Below are 25,238 nucleotides of genomic sequence, written 5' to 3'. Positions count from 1 at the left end.
AAGTGTATCAGGTGACTGAAAATTTCTCTTCTCCTGCTTTAATGAATTTGGACAGCTCCTAATAGTGAGAACCCACACATGGGGCTGAGTGAAGGCAGACATGCGGGAGCAGGTAGACCAGCCTCAGGTGAGGAACATCTGGTCTACCTAGGCCCAACGTGCCAAATAGGGCCAGAGTCCCAGACATCCAGAATCAATGGTAGTTGCAAGGAGGTGCTGGGGAAGTTGACCAAGTGCTGAATGTGGACACACCATGAAGACGTACACAAAGGGCCCTCTCTCTTCTGTGCACACCCTTCCCATCTAAGGGCCCTGGGCTCAGCCGTGGGTATAGAAATGAGAGGTGAAAGAATGAGGTATGTGAAGAGATGAGGTCTAGTGGAGAGAGCACCAGGGTCTGTCTGGACATAAGCCAGTCCCATTGTCACCTGCAATCAAAGCTAAAGTAGCACCCAAGAACTCACCTGTGACGTCCAGGCGGAAGGAGACCCTCTGGCCCCCGGCCTCGCAGCTGTATTCCCCGCCGTCTGCCTTCCCCACCTGCTGAAGCACCAGCTGCCGGGTGCAGCCCTTGGCCTCCACGCGTACCTTCGAGCTCCCACTCAGCTTCTTGCCGTCTTTATACCATGTCACCTCTGTCTGGGCCTGGGCCACCTCGCAGCTCAGTGTGGCGCTCGCCCCCACTTCAGCCTGCACCTCACTGCGTGCCTGCTGCTCCTTAGCAAACATCACTGTGGGCTCTGGGGACAGGGAGGGATGCACAGAGTCAATGACATATAGTATGTGTGTGTGTGTGTGTGTGTGTGTGTAAATGCTAGAGCACTGACAGTTATGTGTGTTCTAGTATCTTCCATATCTGCGTGGCTTGCCTTTTCATTCACTTATGCTATCTTCTGATGAATCAACATTTTTATTTTTAATGTACTCAAATATGGAAAATATTTTTATTGTAATTAGTGCACTGTGCTCTGTTTCAGAAATTGTTCCTTGTCCTTAAGTCATTAAAAAAACATGCCTTCATCTAAACGTTTTATGATTTTCCCTTCTCCAAGGTTCGTAACCCAATGGAGTCGACTGTGTGCTGAGTCACTGGTCAGTCTTTGTTCCATATGATGGAATGATCCAGATGCCATTTATTAAAACCATGCTGTCTCCACTCCTCGCACAGTATGTTTAAAACAGCCAGGAGAATGGGGTTGTCCAGTCACAGTCAGTATGCGCTGAGCACACTGTTCTGGTCCTTAGATCTGTGTATCTGTCTCTGCGTCGAGACACCGTGATCCTTGTCACTGTACTTACAATGATCACAGCACCTGGTCCAGCAAGTGTGTGTCCTTCACTCTCCTTCAAGAGTGTGTTCACAGTCTGTGAGAACTGCTTGTTAGTTTTCAAAGTCCCCCCACAACAAACGTTGCTGCGGGTTCTAATTGTTAGTGAACACTGTTGATCCTTCTGGAGATTTTTATCCATCTATTTAGATCTGTTGACTGTCTCTCAAAAATGTCTAACCATTTCCCCCCGATCTTCTCAGCACCTTCTATTGGACTGGGAATTAGAAACATGATAAATCTGATGCTACTGTAACTCCTTAAAAAACTTTCATTTTCCAAGTGTCTGTTGCTAGTACAGATATAGAAATGATTTGTTTATATGGATTCTATACTCAGTGATCTTTCTCAACACTCTTACAAAGTCTAATAATTTATCTTTTGGGTAAATCATATCATCTGTGAATTTCACTGTTGTTTTTTCACAGTTTATCTTTTACTTTATTTCCTCCTGGCTGTACAATGCTGGACAAAAGCGGTGACCGTTGGCTTCTTCTCCTGGTTTCCTATGTCACAGACAACACTTGCAAGCTTTCACTTTGTGTAATTAGCAGGTTTTCCTTTGGTATCATTTATCAAGTTATGGAAGGTCTGTTTTATTTATAATTAAGAATTTTATGGCATGAATTGATGCTAACTTTATCAACATTTCTTCTAGATTTATTAAATTGTATAGAATGCTTGAAGTGATCACTTCATTCAGTCTGGCATCCTGGACTATGTACCATTTCTTAATACAGTACTGAATTTATTTTGATAATATTTTGCTTCAGGTTTTGACATCCACAGGAGGTTTGCCTATAATTTTAATTCTCCCTATTCTCCTTGTCAGATATTGATGATACATGTTATGCTAGCGCCATGAAATAAGTCATAGACTGTACCTCTTTTTCTATCTCTAGAAGAATCTTCATGAACATGCAAAAATTTCTTTCCAGAATATTTCAAATAATTTTCCAGGAGAGTCACTAGGGTTTCAACTTTCTTTATGAGAAGATTATTTATTATGGTTCTATTTATTTAAAATGTTATAGGACTACTTGAGTTGTTGAAATCTTAAGTCACTTTTCATACAGTTTTATAAGAATTTAGTCAATTTGTCAAATCTTTTTTAATTATTGTAAAATAATTTATCATATTTTCCTAAAATCACAATAAAAGATATATGCAGTGAATCTTTTGGTATTATCCATACCCACAAATTACTGTATATAGATACAACACCAAACTGTTAGGTAGTGACACCTATAAGTCAATGAGGAACCACAGTGTACCTCAATCTGAGGTTAACCTCTCTTAACAAAAGAAAAATAAAGTTAATTTACAGACATCTCTGTGACCCAGCCAGAGATGGACAGACACACATGAGACATTAGGAAATGCTATGAAATAAATACTGTTTTAGCAGTCAGGTGCTGTCAGTATAGCAACTGGTCTTCAACAAAGCATATGGAGCAGGAGAAGCTCCTTATTCCTCTTATGTCTAAATCTACACTTCAGATTCTGAAGGGATTCTGACATAGAGTGTCTAATAGGAGACAAAAGGAAACCAAGATGTGCTCTACAAAGAGAATTCCAGACTTCACACGTGCCTATCCGTGACACACACCTGCCAATCCTCTGGTCTTTACTTGGCACAGATACTGCAAGAAAACAGGACTGAGATTTTGTGATGCGAATGTAGAGGTAACTTCTACATTCACGTGCAATGAAGGAAGAGTGTCCTAAGTAACTAAAACTTTGCTAACCCACAGTTCAGTATTGGGATAAGTCCAAGTGCGATTGGGAATACCCACACCCAGGAACTTGCCTTTATTCTGGTTTAATGAAATTCAAACATGTCTCCCTAGAGTAAATTGCACCTGTTGCTGGGTGTGGGTATTTGGGAGCTGCCAGGACATCTGAGAGGAGGAAATTCACAAAACACAGGTAAGAGATACCTGGTCTATCTCAAATGCCAAGTGCAAGGTAGAGCCAGAGTCCCAGACACCGAGGAAAAGCCAGGAGGTTTTAGGCAGGTGCTGGGAACTAGGACTGAGGAAAACTGTCTGGGGCAGCACTCATGGTGTACAGGAACAGCTCTCCCTTTCGTTCACACTCTGCCATCCAGCCTCCCCTGGCCCAGCCATAGGTATGAAATGGGAGATGAAAGGATGGAAGGCCAGAAGAGATGAGATCTACTGGAAAGAGCCCCAGAGTATAGCAGGCTGTAAGACAAGTCTATCATTCTCTACACAGGAGACCAAGTTAGTGTCATCAAAGAACCCACCTGTGACATCCAGGTGGAAGGAGACCCTCTGGCCCCCAGCCTCACAGCTGTACTCCCCGCTGTCCGCCTTCCCTGTCTGCTGCAGCACCAGGCGCCGGGTGCAGCCCTTGGCCTCCACGCGCATCTTCGAGCTCCCACTCAGCTTCTTGCCGTCCTTGTACCACGTCACCTCCGTCTGCGCCTGGGCCACCTCGCAGCTCAGCGTGGCGCTGGCTCCCACCTCAGCCTGCACCTCACTGTGTGTCTGCTGCTCCTTCGCAAACATCACTGTGGGCTCTGGGGACAGGGAGGGACACACAGCATCAGAGATACAAAGTTGGTACCAGACTATGTCACAGGCACCAAAGCTTCAGAGTTCAGTGAAGTTTCTCCTTGGAGTCATGTGCCTAGTAGGGTATTAGTGTCCGGTGGGGTGTTAGAGTTGTGTTTGCAAACATGTCTCCTGTCACAGAACTTCAAGTGTACATTTGCGAGATGTCCCAACCAAGAACAATTCCTGCCTGAGGGCAGCTGAGGTTATTATGGCATCTGTCACTTCCATTCATTGTCTTTCCCAGGTGACAGTCAGCTTCTGTGGGCAGGACGGGTTGGTTACTCTTGTACCTGCAGAGTTTGGCACATGGTATGTCCTCCAAAAACTAATCTACATTTTTTCTAGGTGTAACTCACACATAATGTGTGCTAATTTATTTGTACAGCTTAATGAAGTTTAGGCGTGCCTATCCCCACGCACTCAAACATATCAGCAAACCTAACATTTCCAGCTCCTCATCCACTGATGATCACTCCCTCAAAAGTCACCACCATCCTGAACTCTGTCACCAACTACTTTTGCCTGTTCTTTGATCTCATGTGCACGAATCATGTTATATGTCCTTTGGGCCTCTTTCTTTCCACTCAACATAATGTCTGTCTGACCTAACATGTTGTTACATGGAGCAGCAATCTGTTCTTGTGCATTGATGTACAGTATTCGATTATATGACATTATGATTTATTTTTCCTTTTCTTCTTGTGGTTCATTTGGGTTGTTTCCAATTTGGGGATATGACGAGTAAAGCTGCTATGAATACTCTTGCATATATCTTTGGGTCACATGGGTAGGGACATAGGTAGACCTGCATCTGGGCTTTAGTGGACATTTCCAAAGAGCTTTCTAAACTGTACCCACTTACATTCCCATCACCAGTGTGTAAGAGTTTGGGTTCTCCACATCCTTATCCACACCCAATACTGTCAATTTTGTAAAGTTGTATATGTTCCGTTAAACTCAAATGAACACATATAGGATCTCAGAGGTGGCACCCCAACACACCTTCATGCCCTAATAATTAACCTAAGGAACATAAGAAAGACTTCAAGGAACTCACCTGTGACATTCAGGTGGAAGGAGACCCTCTGGCCCGCGGCCTCACAGCTGTACTCCCCGCCATCTGCCTTCCCCGCCTGCTGCAGCACCAGCTGCCGGGCACAGCCCTTGGCCTCCATCCGCACCTTCGAGCTCCCACTCAGCTTCTTGCCGTCCTTGTACCACGTCACTTCTGTCTGGGCTTTGGCTACCTCACAGCTCAGTGTGGCGCTGGCCCCTGCTTCAGCCTGCACCTCCTTGTGTGATGGCTGTTCCTTGGCAAACACGGCGGCAGGCTCTGGGGGCAGAGAAGGACACACAGGGTGAGATACAATCAAATTTGTAGAACCAAATGAGGAACCATATTCTGGATTTCAAGACCACAATGCTCCAGCCACAGGCCTGGGTTTCCCAACACAGACAACTTCATACTTAGAAGATGCATAAGGCAAGGGACAGGTTTGGTCTCAGAAGCTGAAGCCTCCCAGTTCAATAATTTCCAAGATGGTATATGTTACAATTGAGTCTCTGGAATCTGTTTGTCAGCTGTAATCTCATAATTACCCTTACAAAGTGAGGCATAACTTGTGACCTGAACATCAAAGCATAGGTATTTTCAAGGAGAATTTAGTACATAATGACACCAAGAACAGACAATATTTGGACTCATATGAGCACTGGTAGAAAGGATTGCTAATGTAGTCTGCAACTTCTAGCATGCCAGTCACTATCAATGTAATCAAATCCTTGGCCTTGGGATCAGATGCTGTATTTCACTAACTTACTCCTTTTGTTTCATATCACATTGTTCTAGGCCCATTTTGTTACTCTATATAATTTTCCTTTTTTTATGAAGTATATCCACTGGTAATTCTTTCAGCAAGATTTTGTGAATGGCAAATTCCCTCCATGTATTTTCTGAAAATCTTTATTTTACTCTTCCTTTGGAGTGATAGTTTAGTGGGATACAGAATTCTAGATTGGCGATTATTTTTTCTCAATACCTTGAAGATATTGCCATTATTTTCTGTATTCTTAATTGCAGTTGAGAAATTGGCAGGGAGGATAACTGTTGGTTCATAAATTTTTTTCTTCTTTCTGGTGGTTTTTAAGATCTCCTCTTGGATTTTAGCCTCCTGTGGTTCACTATAATGTGAACTTGTTTTCGTTACATTTCCAATTCTTTCTCATGAGTCTTGAATTTTAAGATTCACATATTTTTACCATTTTAAAAACTTCTATGCATGATTTCTTTTAGTATTTCATCTTCCTCATTCTCTCCAGTCTCTCGTAGAAATCCTTTTAGACATATGTGTGGTCTTCTGCTGCTCTTCCCCAAATCTATCATGATCTCTCATTTTTTATCTGTAATTCATTGTCAGTAATTTCCTCAGGTTTATCTTCCCATTCAGTAATTCTAAATCTAATTTGCTGTTTATCCCTCCACCAAATCATTCATTACAAATGTTGTATTTCTCATTCAAGTGGTTTCATTTGGGCAATAACCACATACCTATTAGTAATTACTTTAAGCATATATAGACTAACTGTACCAATCAAAAGACATAGGGTGGCTAAATGGATTTAGAAAAAAAAATAAGACCTGTGCATATGCTGCCTAAAGAGACTCACTTTAGATCAAAAGACACACACAGACTAAAAGTTAAGGGATTAAAAAAAAAATGGTATTTCATGCGAATGAAACAAAAAGAAAGCCAGGGTAGCAATACTTATAGTAGATAAAATAGACTTCAAAACAAAGAGACAATGAAGGACATTTCATAATGATAAAGGAATAATCCAACAAGAGGATATAACTCTTGTAAACATCTACACACCCAATATAGAAGCACATAAATATATTAAGCAAATATTAACAGATATAAAGGAAGATATCTACAGTAGTACAGTAATAATAGTAGGAGACTTCAACACTCCACTTCATCAATGGATAAATCATCCAGACAGAAACTCACCAATGAAACAGTAGTCTTAAATGATACATTAAGCCAGATAAACTTAATAGATATTTACAGAACGTCCCACCTAAAATCAACAGAATATACATTCATCTCATATGTGCATGGGACATTTTCCAGGATAACAATATGTAAGGCCATAAAACCAGTCTCAACAAATTTAAGAAGCCAGAAATCATATTAAGCATCTTCTCCAACCACAATGGCATAAAACTAGAAATCAATTACACACATACACAAAAAAAATAACTGGAAAAACACAAACATGTGGAAGCTAAACAACATGCTACTAAATAATGAATGTGTTAACAACAAGATTAAGGAAGAAATTTTAAAAATCTGAAGCAAATGAAAATAAAAACACAATGATCCAAAATCTATGGGACACAGCAAAAGCAGTTCTAAGAGGGAAATTCATAGACAGGTCTACTTCAAGAAACAAGAAAAATCTCAACTAAACAATCTGACCCTATACCTAAAGGAACTAGAAAAAGAACAACAACAAAGCCCAAAGTGAGTAGAAGGGAATAATAAAGATCAGGGTGGAAATAAATGAAATAGAAACTTAAAAAAAAAATAGAAAAGACCAATGAAATTAAGATCTAGTTCTTTGAAAAAATAAACAAAATTGATAAACCTTTAGCCAGACTAATCAAGAAAACTACATGGAAGTTCCTCGAAAAATTAAAAGCAGAACTATCATAGGATACCACTTCTGAGTATTTATCTGAAGAAATCTAAAACACTAATTTGAAAAGACATATGCTCCCTTATGTTTATTGCAGCATTATTTACAATAGCCAAGATACAGAAGCAACCTTAGTGTCTATTGATAGACAATTTGATAAAGAAGAGGTGGTACATATGTACAATAGAATATTACTCAGCAAGAAATAAAGAATGAAATCTTGCCATTTGGAACAACATGGATGGACCTAGAGAGTATTAGTGCTAAGTGAAAAAAGTCAGACAGAGAAATACAAATACCATATGATCTCACATATATATGGAATCTAAAGAACAAAATCAACAAGTAAAACAGAAAAAGACTCATAGATACAGAGAACAAACTGATGATTGCCAGATGGGAGGGCAGTTGAGGGGATGGGTGAAAAGGGTGAAGGAATTAAGAAGTACAAATTTGGAGTTACAAAAACAGTCATAGGGATGTAAAGTACAGCAGAGGGAATATAGTCAATAATATTGTAATAACTCTATATGGTATCAGATGGGTACTAGACTTACTGGAGTGATCGCTTTGTAAAGTATATAAATATCTAACCACTATGCTGTACACCTGAAACTACTATAATATTGAATGTCAACTACAGTTGGCCCTAGAACAATGCATGTTTGAACTTCATGGGCCTACTTATATTCAAATAACCCACAAAGTTCAACTGACTGAAACTGACCTGCACTCTTCTGACCTGTGTTGTCAAGAGTTAACTGGCAGATGGGAATCCGTGCATGTGGACAGCTGACATTATGTATATTTTCAACTACACAGGCCCCTAACTGTGTTTTCCAAGGGTCAATGGTATAATTTAAAAATCTAAATAATAAAAATAAAATAAAATAAAATAAACAAATAGATAAATAAGAAGTAAAAAAAAAAAGTTTCATTTGGTTCTTTAAATCTGCCTAGTTTTTTCCTTAGTGTTTCACTCTTTCCTTGTTTTCGAGTCTTCCATATATCTCTTTAGTCATTTGTGCTTATTTTAGATATTCTTTCATATTGTTGTTCTACCACCTAAAGTTCCTGGCACCCATCCTGATCTTTTCTGGAACTTTTGACTAGTTTATTTTGGATTCTTTCTCTGATCCTCAGATACATTTTTGTTGTGACAGCGTCTTTAGCAGGGTTTCTTTATTGGGTGGAAATTCTGTATGTCCTAGGGTGGGGGGTGGGTACCCTTCCTGAGTAAGTACTCTTACCAGGTACTCCAGGGGTACCTCTTGCCTGGATCCCCATTTTAGATTAACTTAGTCTGGGAGTTCCTAGCAGTATGAATTCAAGCCCCAATCCCAAATCAAGAATAGGTTTCCATTTCTTAGGGGAATTTTTCCCACCTGAGTCAAAGCAGACAAACAGGAGCCTTGTCACCTCCCTGAACTGCCGGAAGATGGCTTTTCTGGTCCATATTTTCCCAACGATGTGGCTCTACAGTTTTCCAGCTTTGTCCACTGCTCTCCGCTCCACTTGCCCACCTCTCTCGGGCCTAAGCTCTTGCTGCATTTGCAAGCTGGTGCTTCCAGAAGTCAGGCTCTGGTCGCTGGAACCAAAAACCCCACCAACTGTGCACCAGCTGATTTTTTAACTCTGCCTTTCCAAATGAGATCATTCCATTTCATACTCTGGGCACTTTCTGCTTTGGGAACACTTCTATGATTCCCTCTATACACAGGGGACCCCGAAATCTGGAAGCAGGCTCCTCAGCTCTGTCTCTCAAGACCTAGGTAAGGAAACCTCAAATATTCAGGGAGGATAGAGAACATCCCACTTATTCTCCATGCTCTCATGCTCCAGGCCATGAAGGCTGAAGACCTTTAAAGCCCGAAGAGAGGGAAGCATTTCTCGCCAAGTGAAGGAGTGCTGGCTTTGAAAGGCAGGGGTGAACCGCACTCATTTTTCTCTTTCTGTTCTCCTGCCACTGGGCTCTGACACAGAACTAAAAAGGTAGAGATTGACAAAATATATTTTTTAAAAAATAATAAACACGTTGTCTACAAGAGACTCACTTTAGAACCAAAGATACAAATAGGTTGCAAGTGAAAAGATGCTCCAATCAAATGGCAACCAAAAGAGACCTGAAACGGTTATACTAGTGCCAGGCAAAATAGACACTAAGGCAAAAAAAATTACAAGACATCGCACACTGATCGCATATTTGTTTTCATTATATTACGTATTGGTAAAAGGGTTAATCTACCAAGATGTATGACGACTATAAGCATAAGCACAACTAACAGCAGAGCCCCAAAATACATGAAGCAAAAACTAACAGATCAAAGGGAGAAATAGACAGTTTTACAATAATAGTTGGAGACTTCAATACCTCACTTTCAATGACAAATAGAACAACTAAACAAAGGTGAATAAGAAGTAGAGAACAACACTATACACCAACTAGACCTGACTGACTTATACAAGACACTCCACCCAATGACAGCAGAATATACATTTTACTTAAACACACATGGAACTTTCTCTAGCACAGTTCATATGTTAGGCCATGAAACAAGTTTCAATAAATTATAAAAGACTTAAATCAACAAAGTATCTTTTCCAACCACAACGGAATGAAGCTAGAAATCAACGATAGAAGAAAAACTGGAAAAAATCACAAGTATGTTCAATTTAAGCAACATATTCTTAAACAAAGAAGAATTATAAAGAAAATTAGAAAATAATTTGAGATAAATGAGAATGAAAAGACAACATACCAAAATTTATAAGATGCAGTGAAAGTGGTGCTCAGAGGGAAAGTCAAAGCTATGAAATATAGGCCTATGTTAAAAAGATCAGAAATCAATAACTTAACTTCACATGTTACGAAACTAGAAAAAGAAGAGCAGGATAAACCCAAAGTTAGAAAAAGGAAGGAAATAATGACTAAAGCAGAAATAAATAAAATAGATAATAGAAAAATAGAAAATAGAAAAAAAAAAACAAGGAAAGCAAAAGTTGGTTCTTTAGAGATTGCAGCAAAACCGACTGACCATTAGCTGGACTGACCAAGAAAAAGAGTTTAAAGACTCAAATTATTAAAATCAGAAATAAAAGTGGGGATATATATCAATACAGGCCCTACCAAAATAAAAAGATTATAAGGGAATCCTATGAACAATTAAGTTTTACACCAACAAATTAGATAACCTAGCTAAAATGAATTCTATTCATTTTCAAAGCTAGAAAAACACAAAGTTTACATCAAAACTGACTCACGAAGAAACAGAAAATCTGAACAGATGTATAACAAATAAAGGGATTTGATCAGTAGTCAAATACAAAATAAAAGGCATCCATTTTAGAAATGAAGTAGTAAAATGACCTATATTTACAGATGAGATGGTTTCGTGTATAGAAAACCTAAGTAATCCACAAAAAAATAATAAAACAGATAAGAAATGAATTCTGCAATGTCATGAGATAAATACCAATATTCAAAAATCAATTTGATTTCTCTACATTAGCAATGAACAATTTTAAAATGAAATTATGAAAATTACATTTACAGTATCATTAAAAAGAGTTAAATTCTTAGCAATAAATATAACAAAAGGGCATGTTTTGTACACTGAAAACTACAAAACATCACTGAAAGAAATTTGAAAGACCTAAATAAATACAAGGATATCTCATACTTACAGATTAGAAAACCAGTATTGTTAAGATGGCAATACTCTCCAAATTGATCTACAAATTCAATGCAATCCTCCGCCCCAAAAAAATCAGCAAAATATTTTGCAAATTTTCTTTCTTGCGAAATTTAAAAAGATGATCCTAAAATTTATGTGGAAATGCAGGGGGCCTCAAATAGCCAAAAACAATTGTAGGGGGAGGGGGAGAACCTAGTTGGAGGACTCATATTTCTCAAGTTCAAAACTTCCCACAAAGTTACAGTAATCAATGTGTGTGGTACTGACATAAGGACAGGCATATAGATCAATGGAAAAATAGAATTGAGAATCTAGCAATAAATCCATACATTTATGGTCAATCCATTTTCAACAAGAGTGCCAATAAAATCCAATGGAGAAAAAAAATCAACAAATGGTGCTGAGACCATTGTATATACACATGGAAAAGATCAAATGGAACTCTATCCTCATACTATACACAAAAATTAACTCAAAATGGATCAAGACCTAAGTGCAAGAGCTAAAACTAGAAAACTCTTAGAAAAAAACATAGATGTCAGTCTCTGTGACCTTGGAGTAGGCAACGGGTTCTTAGATATGACCATGAACACACAAGTAACTAAAGAGGATAAACTGGACTTAATCACAATTTTAAAGATTTTTTTTTGCATCAAAGGACACAATCGAGAAAGTGAATATGAGAAAAGATTTTCAAATCATATATCTATAAGGTTCTAGTATAAATATATATAAAGAACTCTTACAACTCAAAGATAAAAAGATAACAGCCCAATTTAAAAAAAAAAAAACAGGCCAAGTATTTGAATAGACATTTCTCTAAAGAAAATATACCAAGGGCCAATAAGCACATGAAAAGATGCTCTACATCACTAGCAGCTAGGGTAATGAAAATCAAAACCACAATAAGATACCATTTCACAGTGGCTACTAGGATAGCTATATATTTTTTAATGAACTAAAAACAAGTGATAAGCAAGGATGTGAACAAAATGGACCTCTCACACATTATTGGTGGAAATGTAAAATGGTACAGCTACCATGGAAAACAGTTTAGCAGTTAAACACGAAATCACTATATGATCCAGGAACAGCAAGCAAATTGAAAATATATGTTCACACAAAACCTTGTATAAGAATGTCCACAGAAGTCAAAAAGTGGAAACAACGTGGAGGCGGGTCCAAGATCACAGCGTTTTGGACGTTGAGTTCGCCCTCTCCCAAGAACACATGGAATGCACACCTATATTGAAAGCAAATCCTCCTGAGACAACTGTAAGCCAATTTCAGCTTCTGCATAACAAGCAAAAGAGATGGCACAGAGAAGTCTGGGGAACTGCAAGAGCCTGAGGGAGCTGAGGGTAAACCCCAGACCACAACATCCAGGGAGCGCCATTGTTCACATTTCCCCTGAATGAGGACAGTGGGCGGAAGCCCCATTCATATTTTTCTGGCTGACATGCAAGGGCGCTGTAGCACATCCCCAGCCACTCATCCTGGAGCCAGATCCAGTGGAAACCAGAGGCCACCACAGCTATTGGTGCATACTAGGGGCCCCTCCACCCAAACACTAATCCAGTGGGTGCAGCGGGGTGCTGCTTCGCATACTCACTGGGCTGTATGCAAGTGGGCTCCCCAAACTAGAGAGAGTATGGAGCCAACAGAACACTGCAGTACCCACCTGAAGGGCCACTCTGTCCAGAAAAAGTGTGGAGATAGTGGGGCACTGCTGTGTGTGTGCACATGGGACTGCTCCACAAGAAAAAAGGGCGGAGCTAGCAAAATTCTGTGGCACCCACACTTGGCACTGCTCTGTGCAGGATGAATGAGGTGCCACTATGTGTGCTTGGGTGCCCCGCCAAGAAAGAGTGCAGAACAAGGGCAGAATGGCTGTGCATGTACCTAAGGCTTTGCCAGTAGGCGAGGCTGCCCCACCTGGAGAAAGGGCAGAGCTAGGCACGCACACAGACTGGCTCCACCCAGACCTCACTTTGACTTTGGAAAATTGATGTAACAGGGCACACAAGAAATAAGAAAAATCTCAAATAAACAACCTAATGTTTCACCTTAAAGAACAGAAAAATAAGAACAAATGAAGTCCAAAGTCAGTAAAGGGAAGCAAATAATAAAAGTTAGAGCAGAATTCAATGAAATCGAGAACAAAAGAATAAATTAATGCATCAAAGAGCTGGGTCTTTGGAAAGATTGATAAAATTGACAAGCCACTGGCTAGACTAAAAAATAAAAGGAGAAAAGACTCAAACAAAATCATAAATCAAAGAGGAGAAATTACAATGGACACCACAAAGGAATATAAAAGAATACTATGAAAGGCTATACACCACCAAATTTGGTAACCTAGAAAAAATGGAAAAGTTCTTAGAAATATATAACCTTCCTAGACTGAATTGAGAAGAACTGAAAAACCTAAATAGAGCGATGAACAGTAAGAAAATTGAGTCGAAAACCTCCCCAAAAGTAAAAAGTCCAGAATCAGAAGGCTTCACTAGTGAATTCTATCAAACATTCAAAAAAGACTTCATACCTATAAATCTCAAACTCTTCTGAAAAATTAAAGAGGCACTACTTTCTAACTCATTTTATGAGGTCAACATGACCCTGATACCAAAATCTGGGAAGGGTAACTCAAAAAAAAGAAAATTACAGACCAATATCTCTGATGAATATAGATGGAAAAATACTAAACAAAATACTAGCAAATTGAATACAACAATAAATTAAAAAAGTAATACATCATAATCAAGAGAGGTTCATTCCAGAAGCACAAGGATGGTCCAACATACACAAACCCATCGATATGATATATTACATTAACAAAATAAGGAAAATCATATGAGATATCAATAGATGCAGGAAAAGCATTTGATAAAACATCCATTTATGATTAAAACACTCAATAAAATGGATATAGAAAGAAAGTAGCTCAATATAATAAAGGCCATATAGGATAAACCCTCAGCTAATATCATACTCAATATTAAAAAACTGAACAATTTTCCTCTAAGATCAGGAACTAGACAAGGATGCTCAATCTCACCACTGTTATTCAACATAGTACTGGAAGTCCTAGTGAGAGCAATCAGGAAAGAGAAAGAAATAAAAAGCATCAAAATTGACAATGAAGAAAATTGTCACTTTTTGCAGATGACATGATTTTATATATAGAAAATCCTAAAGAATCCACCTAAAAACTATTAGAAACAATAAACAAATAATGTTGCAGGATACAAAATCAGTGTACAAAAATCCATTGTGTTTCTATATACTAGCAATGAAATATCAGAAAAAGAAATGAAGAAAACAATTCCATTTGCAATTGCAATGAAAAGCATAAAATACCTAGGAATAAATTTAACAAATGATGCGAAGTACTTATACACTGAAAGCTACAAGACTGTTGAAAAAATTGAAGAAGACACAAAGAAATGGAAAGATATTCCATGTTCATGGATTGAAAAATCAACACAGTTAAAATGGCCATGTTATGGAAAGCAATATACAGATTTGATGCAATCTCCATCAATGGCATTTTCAAGGAAATAGAACCAAAAAAAGCATCAAATTTGTATGGAACCACAAAAGACCCCAAATACTCAAAGGAATCCTGAAGAAAAAGAGAATAAAACTAGAAGTATCACACTCCCTGACTTCAAATTATACTACGAACCTACAATAATCAAAACAGTATAGAATCAATAGAAGAAGAGACAAAGACCAATGGAATACAATTGAGAATCCAAAATTATAGGCAACTAATTCACAGCAAAGGAGCCAAAATCATACAGTGGAGAAAGGAAAGCCTCTTCAATAAATGATGTTATGAAAATTGGAAAGCCACATGCAGAAGAATAAAACTAGACTACTATTTGACACCATACATAAAAATTAACTCAAATTAATTAAAGACTTAAATATAATACCTGAAAAAATTAAATACATGGGAAAAAACATAGGTACTAAACTATGAACCCTAGTCCGAGAGGATTCTACAAATTTGACCCCAAAGACAAGGGAAGTAAAAGCAAGAGCAAATGAATGGGACCACATCAAACTAAAAAATGTCTGCACAGAAAAAAAAAAATGAACAAAACAAAAATGCAAGCAACCGAATGGGGGAAGATATTTGCAAAAAATGTCTCCAATGAGAAGGTACTATCCAAAATTTATAAAGAACACATACAACTCAACCAAAAAAAAAAACCTGTTAGAGGACCCGAACACTTTTCCCAAGAAGCCACATAGATGGCCAAAAGATATATGAAAAGGTGCTCCACTTCACTAGCTATTAGAGAAATGCAAATCAACACCACAATGAGATACCAACTCACACCTGTTAGAATGGCTATTATCAACAAGTAATAACAAGTGTTGGAGAGGCTGTGGGGAAAAAGGAACCTCATACTGCTGGTGGGAATGTAAACTGGTACAGCCACTATGGAAAACAGCATGGAGGTTCCTCAAAAAATTAAAAATAGAGCTACCATATGACCCAGCAATACCTGTTCTCGGTATCTACTTGAAAATTTTAAAAACATTAATCTGTAAAGATATATACACCTCTATGTTCACTGCAGCATATACATGGTAGCCAAGACATGGAAACAACTGGTGTCCTTTTATAGATGACTGAATAAAGAAAATGTGGTACATATGTACAATGGAATATCACTGAGCCATAAAGAAGGATGAAATACTGCCATTTGCAACAATATAGATGGATTTTAAGAGTGTCGTGCTAAGCAAAATAAATCAGAAAAGGACAAGAACCATACGATTTCACTCATATGTGGGATATAAAACAGAAAGTTACAAATGAACACACAAAACAAACAAACTCATAAAAACAAACAACACAAGTGTGGTTACCAGAGGGAAGGGGGGTGGGGGGAGGATGTAGAGAGTAAAGGGGCTCAAATATATGGTGACAGAGGGAAACTAAACTTTGGATGCTGAGCACACAATGCAACACACAGATGATGTATTATAGACCTGTATATTTGAAATTCATATGATGTTATTAACCAATGTCCCCCCAATAAATTTTTTAAAACCTAATCAGATATGAAGAACACAATACCTGAAATGAAGAATACATTAGAAGAAATTGACATCAGATTAGTTAGTACAGGAGAATGGATTAGCGACCTAAAAGAATGGTGTAAATCACCCAATGAGGATAGTATAAGAGATCTCTGGGATAACATCAAGAGCCCTAACATTCACATTATAGGGATTCCAGAAGGAAAAGAGACAGAGAAAGGTGCAGAAAGAATATTTGAAGAAATAACAGCTGAAAACTTTCCTAATCTGGGGAAGGAAACAGATATCCAGGTCCGGTAAACACAGAGCTTTCCAAACAAGATGAACCCAAAGGGGCCCACACCAAGACATACTGTAATTAAAATGGCAAAGTTAAGGATAAAGAGATAATCTCAAAGGCAGCAAGAATGAAAAAACAAGTTGCCTACAAGGGAAACCCCACGAGGCTATCAGCTGATTTTTTAGAAGCAACTTTGCAGGCCAGAAGGAAGCAGCAAGAAATATTTAAAGTGCTGAAAGGACTAAACTACAACCTAGAATAATTTATCCAGCAAGGTTACCATTTGCTCCTGCAAGCAAAAACTGAAGGAGTTCATAACCACTGAACAAACTGTACAGGAAATGTTAATGGGTCTTCTTTATGCAGAAAAGAAAAGGCCACACAAGAAAAAAGAAAATGCAGGAAAGAATAAAAATCTCACTGATAAAAGCAAATATACAATAAGCACAGTGAATCATCCATTTAAAAAGCTAATAGGAAGGTCAAAAGACAAGAGTAGCAAAATTAACTATCACTATAATAAATTATCAGGAGATACACCAAATAAAAAGATATAAAGAGCAGATATCAAAGATATTGAAAACATAAAGAGCAGAGAGAGAGGAGTAAAAATGTAGTGCTTTTAAAATGTGAATGATCTAAAATGCCTATCAGCTTAAAACAGACTGCTATTCAGATGGATATAGATAAACCACATGGTAACCATAAACCAAAACCTACAAAAAATACACAAAAAAATGAAAAGAAAGGAATCCAATCAAAACACTAAAGAAAATCAATAAAGCAAAAGGAAAGAGATCAAGAGAAGGAACAAAGAACAACAAAAACAACCAAAAAACAACAAAATTGCAATAAGCACATACCTATCAAAAATTACTCTAAATGTAAATAAACTAAATGCTCAAATCAAAAGACATAGGGTGGCAGAATGTATTTAAAGAACATGGCCCATCTATGTGCTGCCTGCAAGAAACTCACTTCAAATCGAAAGACACACAGACTGAAAGTGAAGGAATGGAAAAAGATATTCCATGCAAATGGAAGTGAACAAAAATCTATATAACAAGAGAAAGAGACACAGAGAGAGAGAGAGAAAAGAGAGAGATGGAGAAAAAGACAGAGACAGAGACAGAGAGAGACAGAGACAGATAGAATTACAAGTCAATATCTCTGATGAACATAGATGCCAAAATTCTCAACAAAATACTAGCAAATGGAATTCAACAACACATTACAAGGATCCTACACCATGATTAAGTGGGATTTATACCAGGGATGCAAGGTCAGTTCGACATTCACGAAACAATTAATGTGATTCATAACATCAACAAAACCAAAGATAAAAATCATATGATTATCTCAATAGATGCAGAAAAAGCACTTGACAAAATTCAATATCCATTTATGATAAACACTCTCGACAAAGTTGGTATAGAAGAAATATACCTCATCTTGATAAAGGCCATATATGACGAGGCCACAGCTAACAACATCCTTTAAGATCAGGAACAGGACAAGGATGCCCACTCTCACTGCTGTTATTCAACATAGTATTGGAAGTCCCAGCCACAGCAATAAAAAAAAAAAAAAAGGCATCCAAATTGAAAAAGAAGAAATAAAACCGTCACTATTTGCAGATGACATGATACTATATATAGAAAACCCTAGAGTCCACTAAAAAATTAATATAATTAATAAAAGAATTCAGTAAAGTAGCAGGATACAAAATCAATATACAGAAACCATCATATTCCTATACACTAATAATGAACAATCAGAAGGATAAATTAAGAAAACAATTCCATTTATAATTGCATCAAAAAATACCTAGAAATAAATTTAACCAAGGATGTGAAATACATGTACTCTGTAAACTGTAAGACAATGAAGAAAAAAATTAAAGAAGACCTGCACTCATGATTTGAAAGAATTAATATTGTTAAAATGACCATACTACCCTAAACAATATACAGATTCAATGCAATTCCTATCAAAATATCAATGACATTCTTCTCAGAACTAGAACAAATAATCCTAACATTTATATGGAACCAAGAAAGACCCCAAATAGCCAAAGCAATCTTGAAAATGGAGAATAAAGTTGGAGGTATCAGGCCCCTGATTTCACACTATACCACAAGGCTATAGTAATCAAAAAAGCATGGTACTGGCATAAAAACAGACACACAGATCAATGGAACAGAACAGAGAGCCCAGAAATAGACCCTCACTTACATGGTCAATTAATTTATGACAAATAAGGTAAAAATATAAAATGGAGTAATGACAGTCTCTTTAAAAAGTGATGCTGGTTATGTTAGCTATATTTCAATAAAAAAAAATTTTAAGAATGGTGCTGGGAAAACTGGACAGATACTTGCAAAACAAATGAAATTAGAACACCTTCTTACACCATATACAAGAATAAACTCAAAATGGATTAAAGGCTTAAATGTAAGACCCGAAATTATAAAACTCCCAGAAGAAAACTTAGGCAATGATTCTCTGACATTGCTCTTAGTGATTTTTTTTTCTGATATATCTCCTCGGGTGAGGGAAACAAAAGAAAAAATAAACAAATGGGACTGTAACTAAAAGGTTTTTGCACAGCAAAGGAAACCATCAACGAAATGAAAAAAGAACATACCAAATGGGAGAAGATATTCACCAATGATACATCTAATAAGGGGTTAATATCCAAAATTTATAAAGAATTCTTAAAATTTAACACCCCAAAAAACAAATAATTCATAAAAAATGAGGAGAGGTCCTGAATAGACAATTCTACAAAGAGAACACAGATGGCCAACAGACATATGAAAAGATGTTCGACATCACTAATCATCAGGAAAATGCAAATGGAAACCACAATGAGATATCCCCTCACATCTGTCAGAATGGCCATCATCAATAAATCAACAGACAAGGGTTGGCGAAGATGTGGAGAAAGGAACCCTCATGCACTGTTGGTGGGACTGCAAATTGGTGCAGTCATGATGGAAAACAGCATGATGATTCTTCAAAAAACTCAAAACAGACCTACCATACAACCCAGCAATTCCACTCCTAGGTATTTATCCAAAAAACAGAAAACACGAATTCGAAAACATGTATGCATCCCTATGTTCACTGAAGCATTATTTACAATAGCCAAGATATGATATAGGTATGTGTCTATCGATGGATGAATGAATAAAGAAGAAGTTGCACATACATACAATGGAATATTAAGCAACAATAAAAAGTAATGAAATCTTGAAATTTACGACATGGATGGATCTATAGATTATTATGTTAAGTGAAATAAGTCAGACAGAGAAAGACCAATACCATATAATCTCACTTATATGTGGAATCTAAAAGAAAAAAAGCAAAATAAAACAAAAACAAACTCATAGAAACAGAGACCAAAAGGATGGTGACCAGAAGGGATGGGGTGGGGGGATGAATGAAAAAGGTGAAGGGAAATATAGTCATAATATTGTGATAAATTTGCATAGTGACAGATGTTTACTAGAATTAGTTGGGTAGTAACATCGTAGGTATAAAAATCTCGAAGTACTACCAGTGCACATCTGAAACTAATACAACCAATATAATATTGTATACCAACTATACTTAAATTTTAAAATAAATAAATAATTTTAAAAACTTTTAAGTGGGAACAACTCAACTGTCCATTAGCTGATGAAAGAATAGACGAACGATGGTATATGGAATATTATTTGGCCATATAAAGGAATGAAATACTGACATGTGCTACAGCATAGATAAGCCTTGAAATCATTATGCAGAAAAAGCCAGACACAAATGGCCACGTATCACATGATTCCATTTAAGTGAAATGTCCAGAGCAGGTCAATCCAGAGAGGCAGAAAATGGATTAGCAGTAGCCGGGGGCTGGGGAGTAGGACATGGGAGTGATTGCTACTGGGTTCAGGGATTTTTGGGGTCATGAAAATGTTCAAGAATTAGATTGTAGTGTGGTTGCACACTCTTGTGCATATACTAAAACCCACAGCCTTGTACATTGTAAAAAGGTGAATTTTGTGCCTTGTGAATTACTCAACTAAAAAAAACAACCAACATAATCCGCCGTATCAAAAATCTAAAGCAGCAGCCACGATCTGACCAACAGACGCGGACTAAAGGGTCCCCAACAAGGATGTGGACACACACAACTCCATGAGGCCCAGCTCCCCTCTGTGGGTGCAACACTGTGCTGTCTGTGAGGGGACACAGAGAGATGTGTCCACTGCTTCACAAGCTAACTCATCACACATCTCCCCTTACAGGTTTCCTTTTTTTTTCATTGAAATGCAGCATGATGCTGAAATAATGACATACCCAAATTTTCCAGTACTTCTGTGTTAGCAGAGACTTTCCTAAGGCAAGTGGGTGGAGATTGCATGTTCTTAGGTAAAAACATCTTTAGGACCAAAAAAAAGGCAAGAAGTGGAATTAACAGTACATGAGAATCCCCGTCCTATTATACATCAAATTCGCTCACTGGAAACTAGTGGTTTGGGCTTCACTGTGTCACCAATGACCCCATCTCACAACTCTTCTCCCTTGGGTGAGAGACATCAGCCTAAGTGTCCGAAGTGGGTGGCAGGCCCCCAGTGGAGTGAGAGTGGATGATTTTTATCTTAACAGTAGCATGTCAATTTAACGTACAGCGGAAGAAAACAGAATTAGCCTCTCCAGTGCAAACTGCACAGATGTTATTGCTAAGGAAGCCTTGGAGGGGCACCTTAAATTTTTTCAAGAAGTTTATTGAAAGAAAACTCTATGCAAAGACCATTAGTTTAGGGTGAAACTGTGGCCTGTGCGGGTTCCAGCCCCTCGATGCATGGCCACTCGGAAGCCTCTGGCCCAGGGGTAAGCATCCCCTCTCTTGTGCATAAACGTGACAAAGCTGAGTTGGCCTGTGGACACACAAGCCGGTGTGCCCCGGTTTTGAGTAGTGTGTCCCCTAGGGAAAACCTCAGTTTGAGAAGCTTGGCCATAACAACCTGGCATGGTTCCTGCTCAGTCCTCTGCCCGACCCTCACACAGAGCCAGTTGCTGACGTCCAGGACTTTCCCGACACCCGGCTGCATGCACACTCCCCGGAGTGCCACCTTCGACACACTTGGGCTCACCCCCCGGACCCAACATGAAGATCTTGCTGCCTGGGCCTCTGGCCCGCCCCCAAGCAAGGTAAGCCCCCTTCCCTTACCTGCCTCATCCCCAGAACCCCAGCATCCAAGACTCACAATGCCTTGTGGGGAGGCAGCCAGAGCCATTGCAGAGTGGCAGGGATAAGCCACTGCAGAGTGGCAGTCCTTCAGCACAGTCCTAGAAGCTCTTTTACTAGCCCACTTCACAGGTGAGGAAACTGAGGCACAGAGGGCGACTACAAGAGGTCCCAGGGCAGCCGGAACAAATGACCACAAATGGGGGTTTAAAACAATGGGAATTTATCCTCTTCTAGTTCTGAAGGCTAATATCGAGATGTCACAGGGCCACACTCCCTGTCCCTTCCAGCTGCTGGTGCCTCAGGTATCTCAAATCCCCCCTTCCTTTCTGTCACTGGATTCAGGACCCACTAATCCAGTGTCAGCTCATCTAGAGATCCTTAACTGATGACATCTGCAGAGACCCTATTTTAGCATAAGGCCACAATCTCAGGTTCCAGGTAGGCATGGATTTTGAGGAGACACAACATCAACAACTTGCCCTAGGTTACCCAGCTGCTAAGAATCACGAGTGAGGTCTGATCCAGTCCACACTCTGATCCCTCCACAGCCAGCCTCAAAGGGGACATCAAAATCAGGGCACTGGCCACCCTGGTGTGGGCATGGGCCAGACCCATAGCACAGCCCCCACCAGCAGACCCACCTCTAAAGGGTCCCCAACAAGGATGTGGACACACACAACCTTCGATGTCCCACTACCAAAGCAGGAAGGCCAGGGATTCACCTTCTCAGCTGCCTGGAGTGATGCATGTCCATGGAACCCACACCCAGCCAGGAGGCATAAGGGAAAATCTGCTTCAGGCTCTTGTCCATTTTCTAAACAGGGGATAGCAGGTGACTGCCTGTGCTAGGTAGAAAAGCCCCAAGACCCCTGCCCCATAGTAGTCACAGCTTCTCCCAGCTATTCCACCAAACACTAATACAGGCACTGCCCTAAAGGGCTTCTGTAGAAGGAATTTAGGTCCCAGATCAGCTGACTCTTAATTGATCAAAAGGAGATGACCCTGGGAGGGCCTGACCTAAGCAGGTGAGCCCTGAAAGGGAGGGGCTTTTCCTGGCCAAAGATGCTAAATAAGAGAGTAACTAGACATAAAGAGGATTGTCCATGCTGGCCTGAAGATGGAGGGGCCACATCACAAAGGACCAATAGCGACCCCCTGGCTACCAACCAGCCAGGAAACAGCCACAGACCCAGAACCACAAAAAAGAATCCTGCCAACAATTTGGATGGGCTTGGAAGAGGACCCTCAGAGAACTAAGCCAGTGGCTTGTGGATTCCAGCCTTTGAGATTGAACAAAGAGTCCAGCCACACCATGCCCAAACTTCTGACCTACAGAACTGTGAGCCAATCAACAGGTGTTGTTTTAAGCCACTGATTTTGTGGTAATTTGTTGCACAGCAGTAAACTAATTAATTAATTAATTGATTGATTAATAAAAACCACTCTTTCACATTTTTCCCATCTTGAATGTGATGGCTAGAGCTGTGAAAGCCATCTTATGACCATGAGGCAATAAGCATTAGAAAGAAAAAGGTAACATGCTCAGAAAGAGCTTGAGTCCTTGTGACATCCCTGTGATACACTGTTGGAAGTGGTCTCTGATTAGCCTCAAGGGTCTACTTTCCACCTCTTGGAACCAGGGGGCTTTTACACCTGGCTTTGTACAACAGACACAGAGGTCACATTCTGGGATGATCATAAACAGACATTAGTGAGCCCTGTAGCATCTACTATTCCCCAAGGGGAACCTAGCCACCACATGAAGGAGCCCATGCTGTCCACATGGAGAAAGGCCTGTGGATGAGATGTCGTGAGGGGTTCCAGACATAGGAGTGAGCCCAGCCAACATCACAGAAGAGAGAGGACTGTCACCCCAGCCAGCCTTGTCCATGGGAGCCATCCTAATTGGGACATCAGACACATGAATGAGGCCAGGCTGGCTCCTCCTGTCCCAGCTGAAATGCACCATCCCCACTGACCCATGAAATCATGAACAGTAACCAATTGTTCTTTCAGGCCTCTACGTTTTGGGGGTATTTGCACCAGGTAACTGACCAAATGGGCCTGAGGAAGTTGCTGAGTGCTGCCCCCCACGAGCTATCCCCACACCACCACACTGGCTTCCTCCAGGCCTGTTCCCCTGGTGGCCAAATGTTTGCTTTGTCAACTGACCTGTGACATCCAGGTGGAAAGAGACCTTCTGGCCCCCGGCCTCACAGCTGTACTCTCCGCCGTCCACCTTCCCTGCCTGCTGCAGCACCAGCTGCCGGGCACAGCCCTTGGCCTCCATGCGCACCTTCGAGCTCCCATGCAGCTTCTTGCCGTCCTTGTACCACGTCACCTCCGTCTGCGCCTGGGCGACCTCACAGCTCAGTGTGGCGCTGGAGCCCACCTTAGCTTGTACCTCTCCACGCATTGGCTGCTCCTTGGCAAACACGGCTGTGGGCTCTGGACACAGGGAGGGATGCACGGTTAGAGGATACACAGAGGTGAGCCCTGGAACCACAACAGTGGCTCAGACCCCAGGCAGCTGCAGGTCCTCAAGGGGATCTTCATAGTCACGTACAGCAACACAGCCCTCCCATGCACGGGTGGCTTGACCAGTGCCTGGAGACAGAGGGAGGAAGGTGTAGCAGGGTGGCCGAGACTCTCCTGGTGGCCCGGCTAGGGCAGAGCAGGACTCAGAGGATGCACCGAGAAGCCCCGGTGACTTCTAGAAAGAACCAAGACCTCAGATTCACCGAGATCCAAGCCTATCCTACTGAGGATGCTTCTAGCACCTTTTGAGTCCTCTAAGCCTTGTTTCATCTTTAAAAGGAGAATAAGGACTTCATATTTCCTTTTTATCTTACATTCTTCATCCATGTCAATGTTTTGTGGGTAACTTCTTTCCACAAATCGAAGAATCTTCCACAACCCTAGCATTAGCGGAATAAATGACTGGCCAAGTGGCTTGGTCTTGCAAGTGCCAAATGGGGCCTGATCTGCACCCACCAAGCCCAGGAGGCATGTGCTCACCGCAGACACGCAGCCGGAAATCCACAGAGTGTTCACCCACGCGGCATGAGTAGGTGCCCTCGTCCAGCCTGGTGACCGAAGTAGCCACTAGTCGGTGCCGTGTGCCCATGTTCTCCTGCGAGAAGCGCAGGCAGGAGCGGTCGAGCTCTGTGCCGTCCTTGAACCAGCGCACTGACACGTGATCCTCTGCAGTCTCGCACTCAAACTGGGCTGGGCCCCCAGCCACCGCATCCACACAGCCACCAGCAGAGTCCTTGTGCAGAAAGGGTGTGAGTCCTGCAAGGGCCGCAGGGTCAGGAGACTGAGGAGTGTTATGCACAGGCCCATGCG

At 40.1% G+C, this 25,238-nt stretch overlaps 1 protein-coding gene across 1 annotated transcript in view; it reads right to left on the bottom strand.

Annotated features, from left to right (window-relative positions):
* The window catches only part of OBSCN (obscurin, cytoskeletal calmodulin and titin-interacting RhoGEF), a 146,681-nt gene that overhangs the window by 115,125 nt on the left and 6,318 nt on the right, over positions 1-25,238 (bottom strand). Inside the window, exons 7-11 of the mRNA XM_039880334.1 lie at positions 24,909-25,184; positions 24,063-24,338; positions 4,968-5,243; positions 3,598-3,873; positions 465-740 (exon numbers count right to left, since the gene is read on the bottom strand). Coding sequence (XP_039736268.1) covers positions 465-740; positions 3,598-3,873; positions 4,968-5,243; positions 24,063-24,338; positions 24,909-25,184 — 1,380 coding nt within the window. The remainder of the gene's footprint in view (positions 1-464; positions 741-3,597; positions 3,874-4,967; positions 5,244-24,062; positions 24,339-24,908; positions 25,185-25,238) is intronic.

Source organism: Pteropus medius, unplaced genomic scaffold (genome assembly GCF_902729225.1).
Source record: "Pteropus medius unplaced genomic scaffold, Ma_sr-lr_union100, whole genome shotgun sequence".
NCBI lineage: Eukaryota > Metazoa > Chordata > Mammalia > Chiroptera > Pteropodidae > Pteropus > Pteropus medius.
The sequence above is the reverse complement of the archived record's forward strand: the minus strand, read 5'-3'. Positions and strand labels throughout refer to the sequence as shown.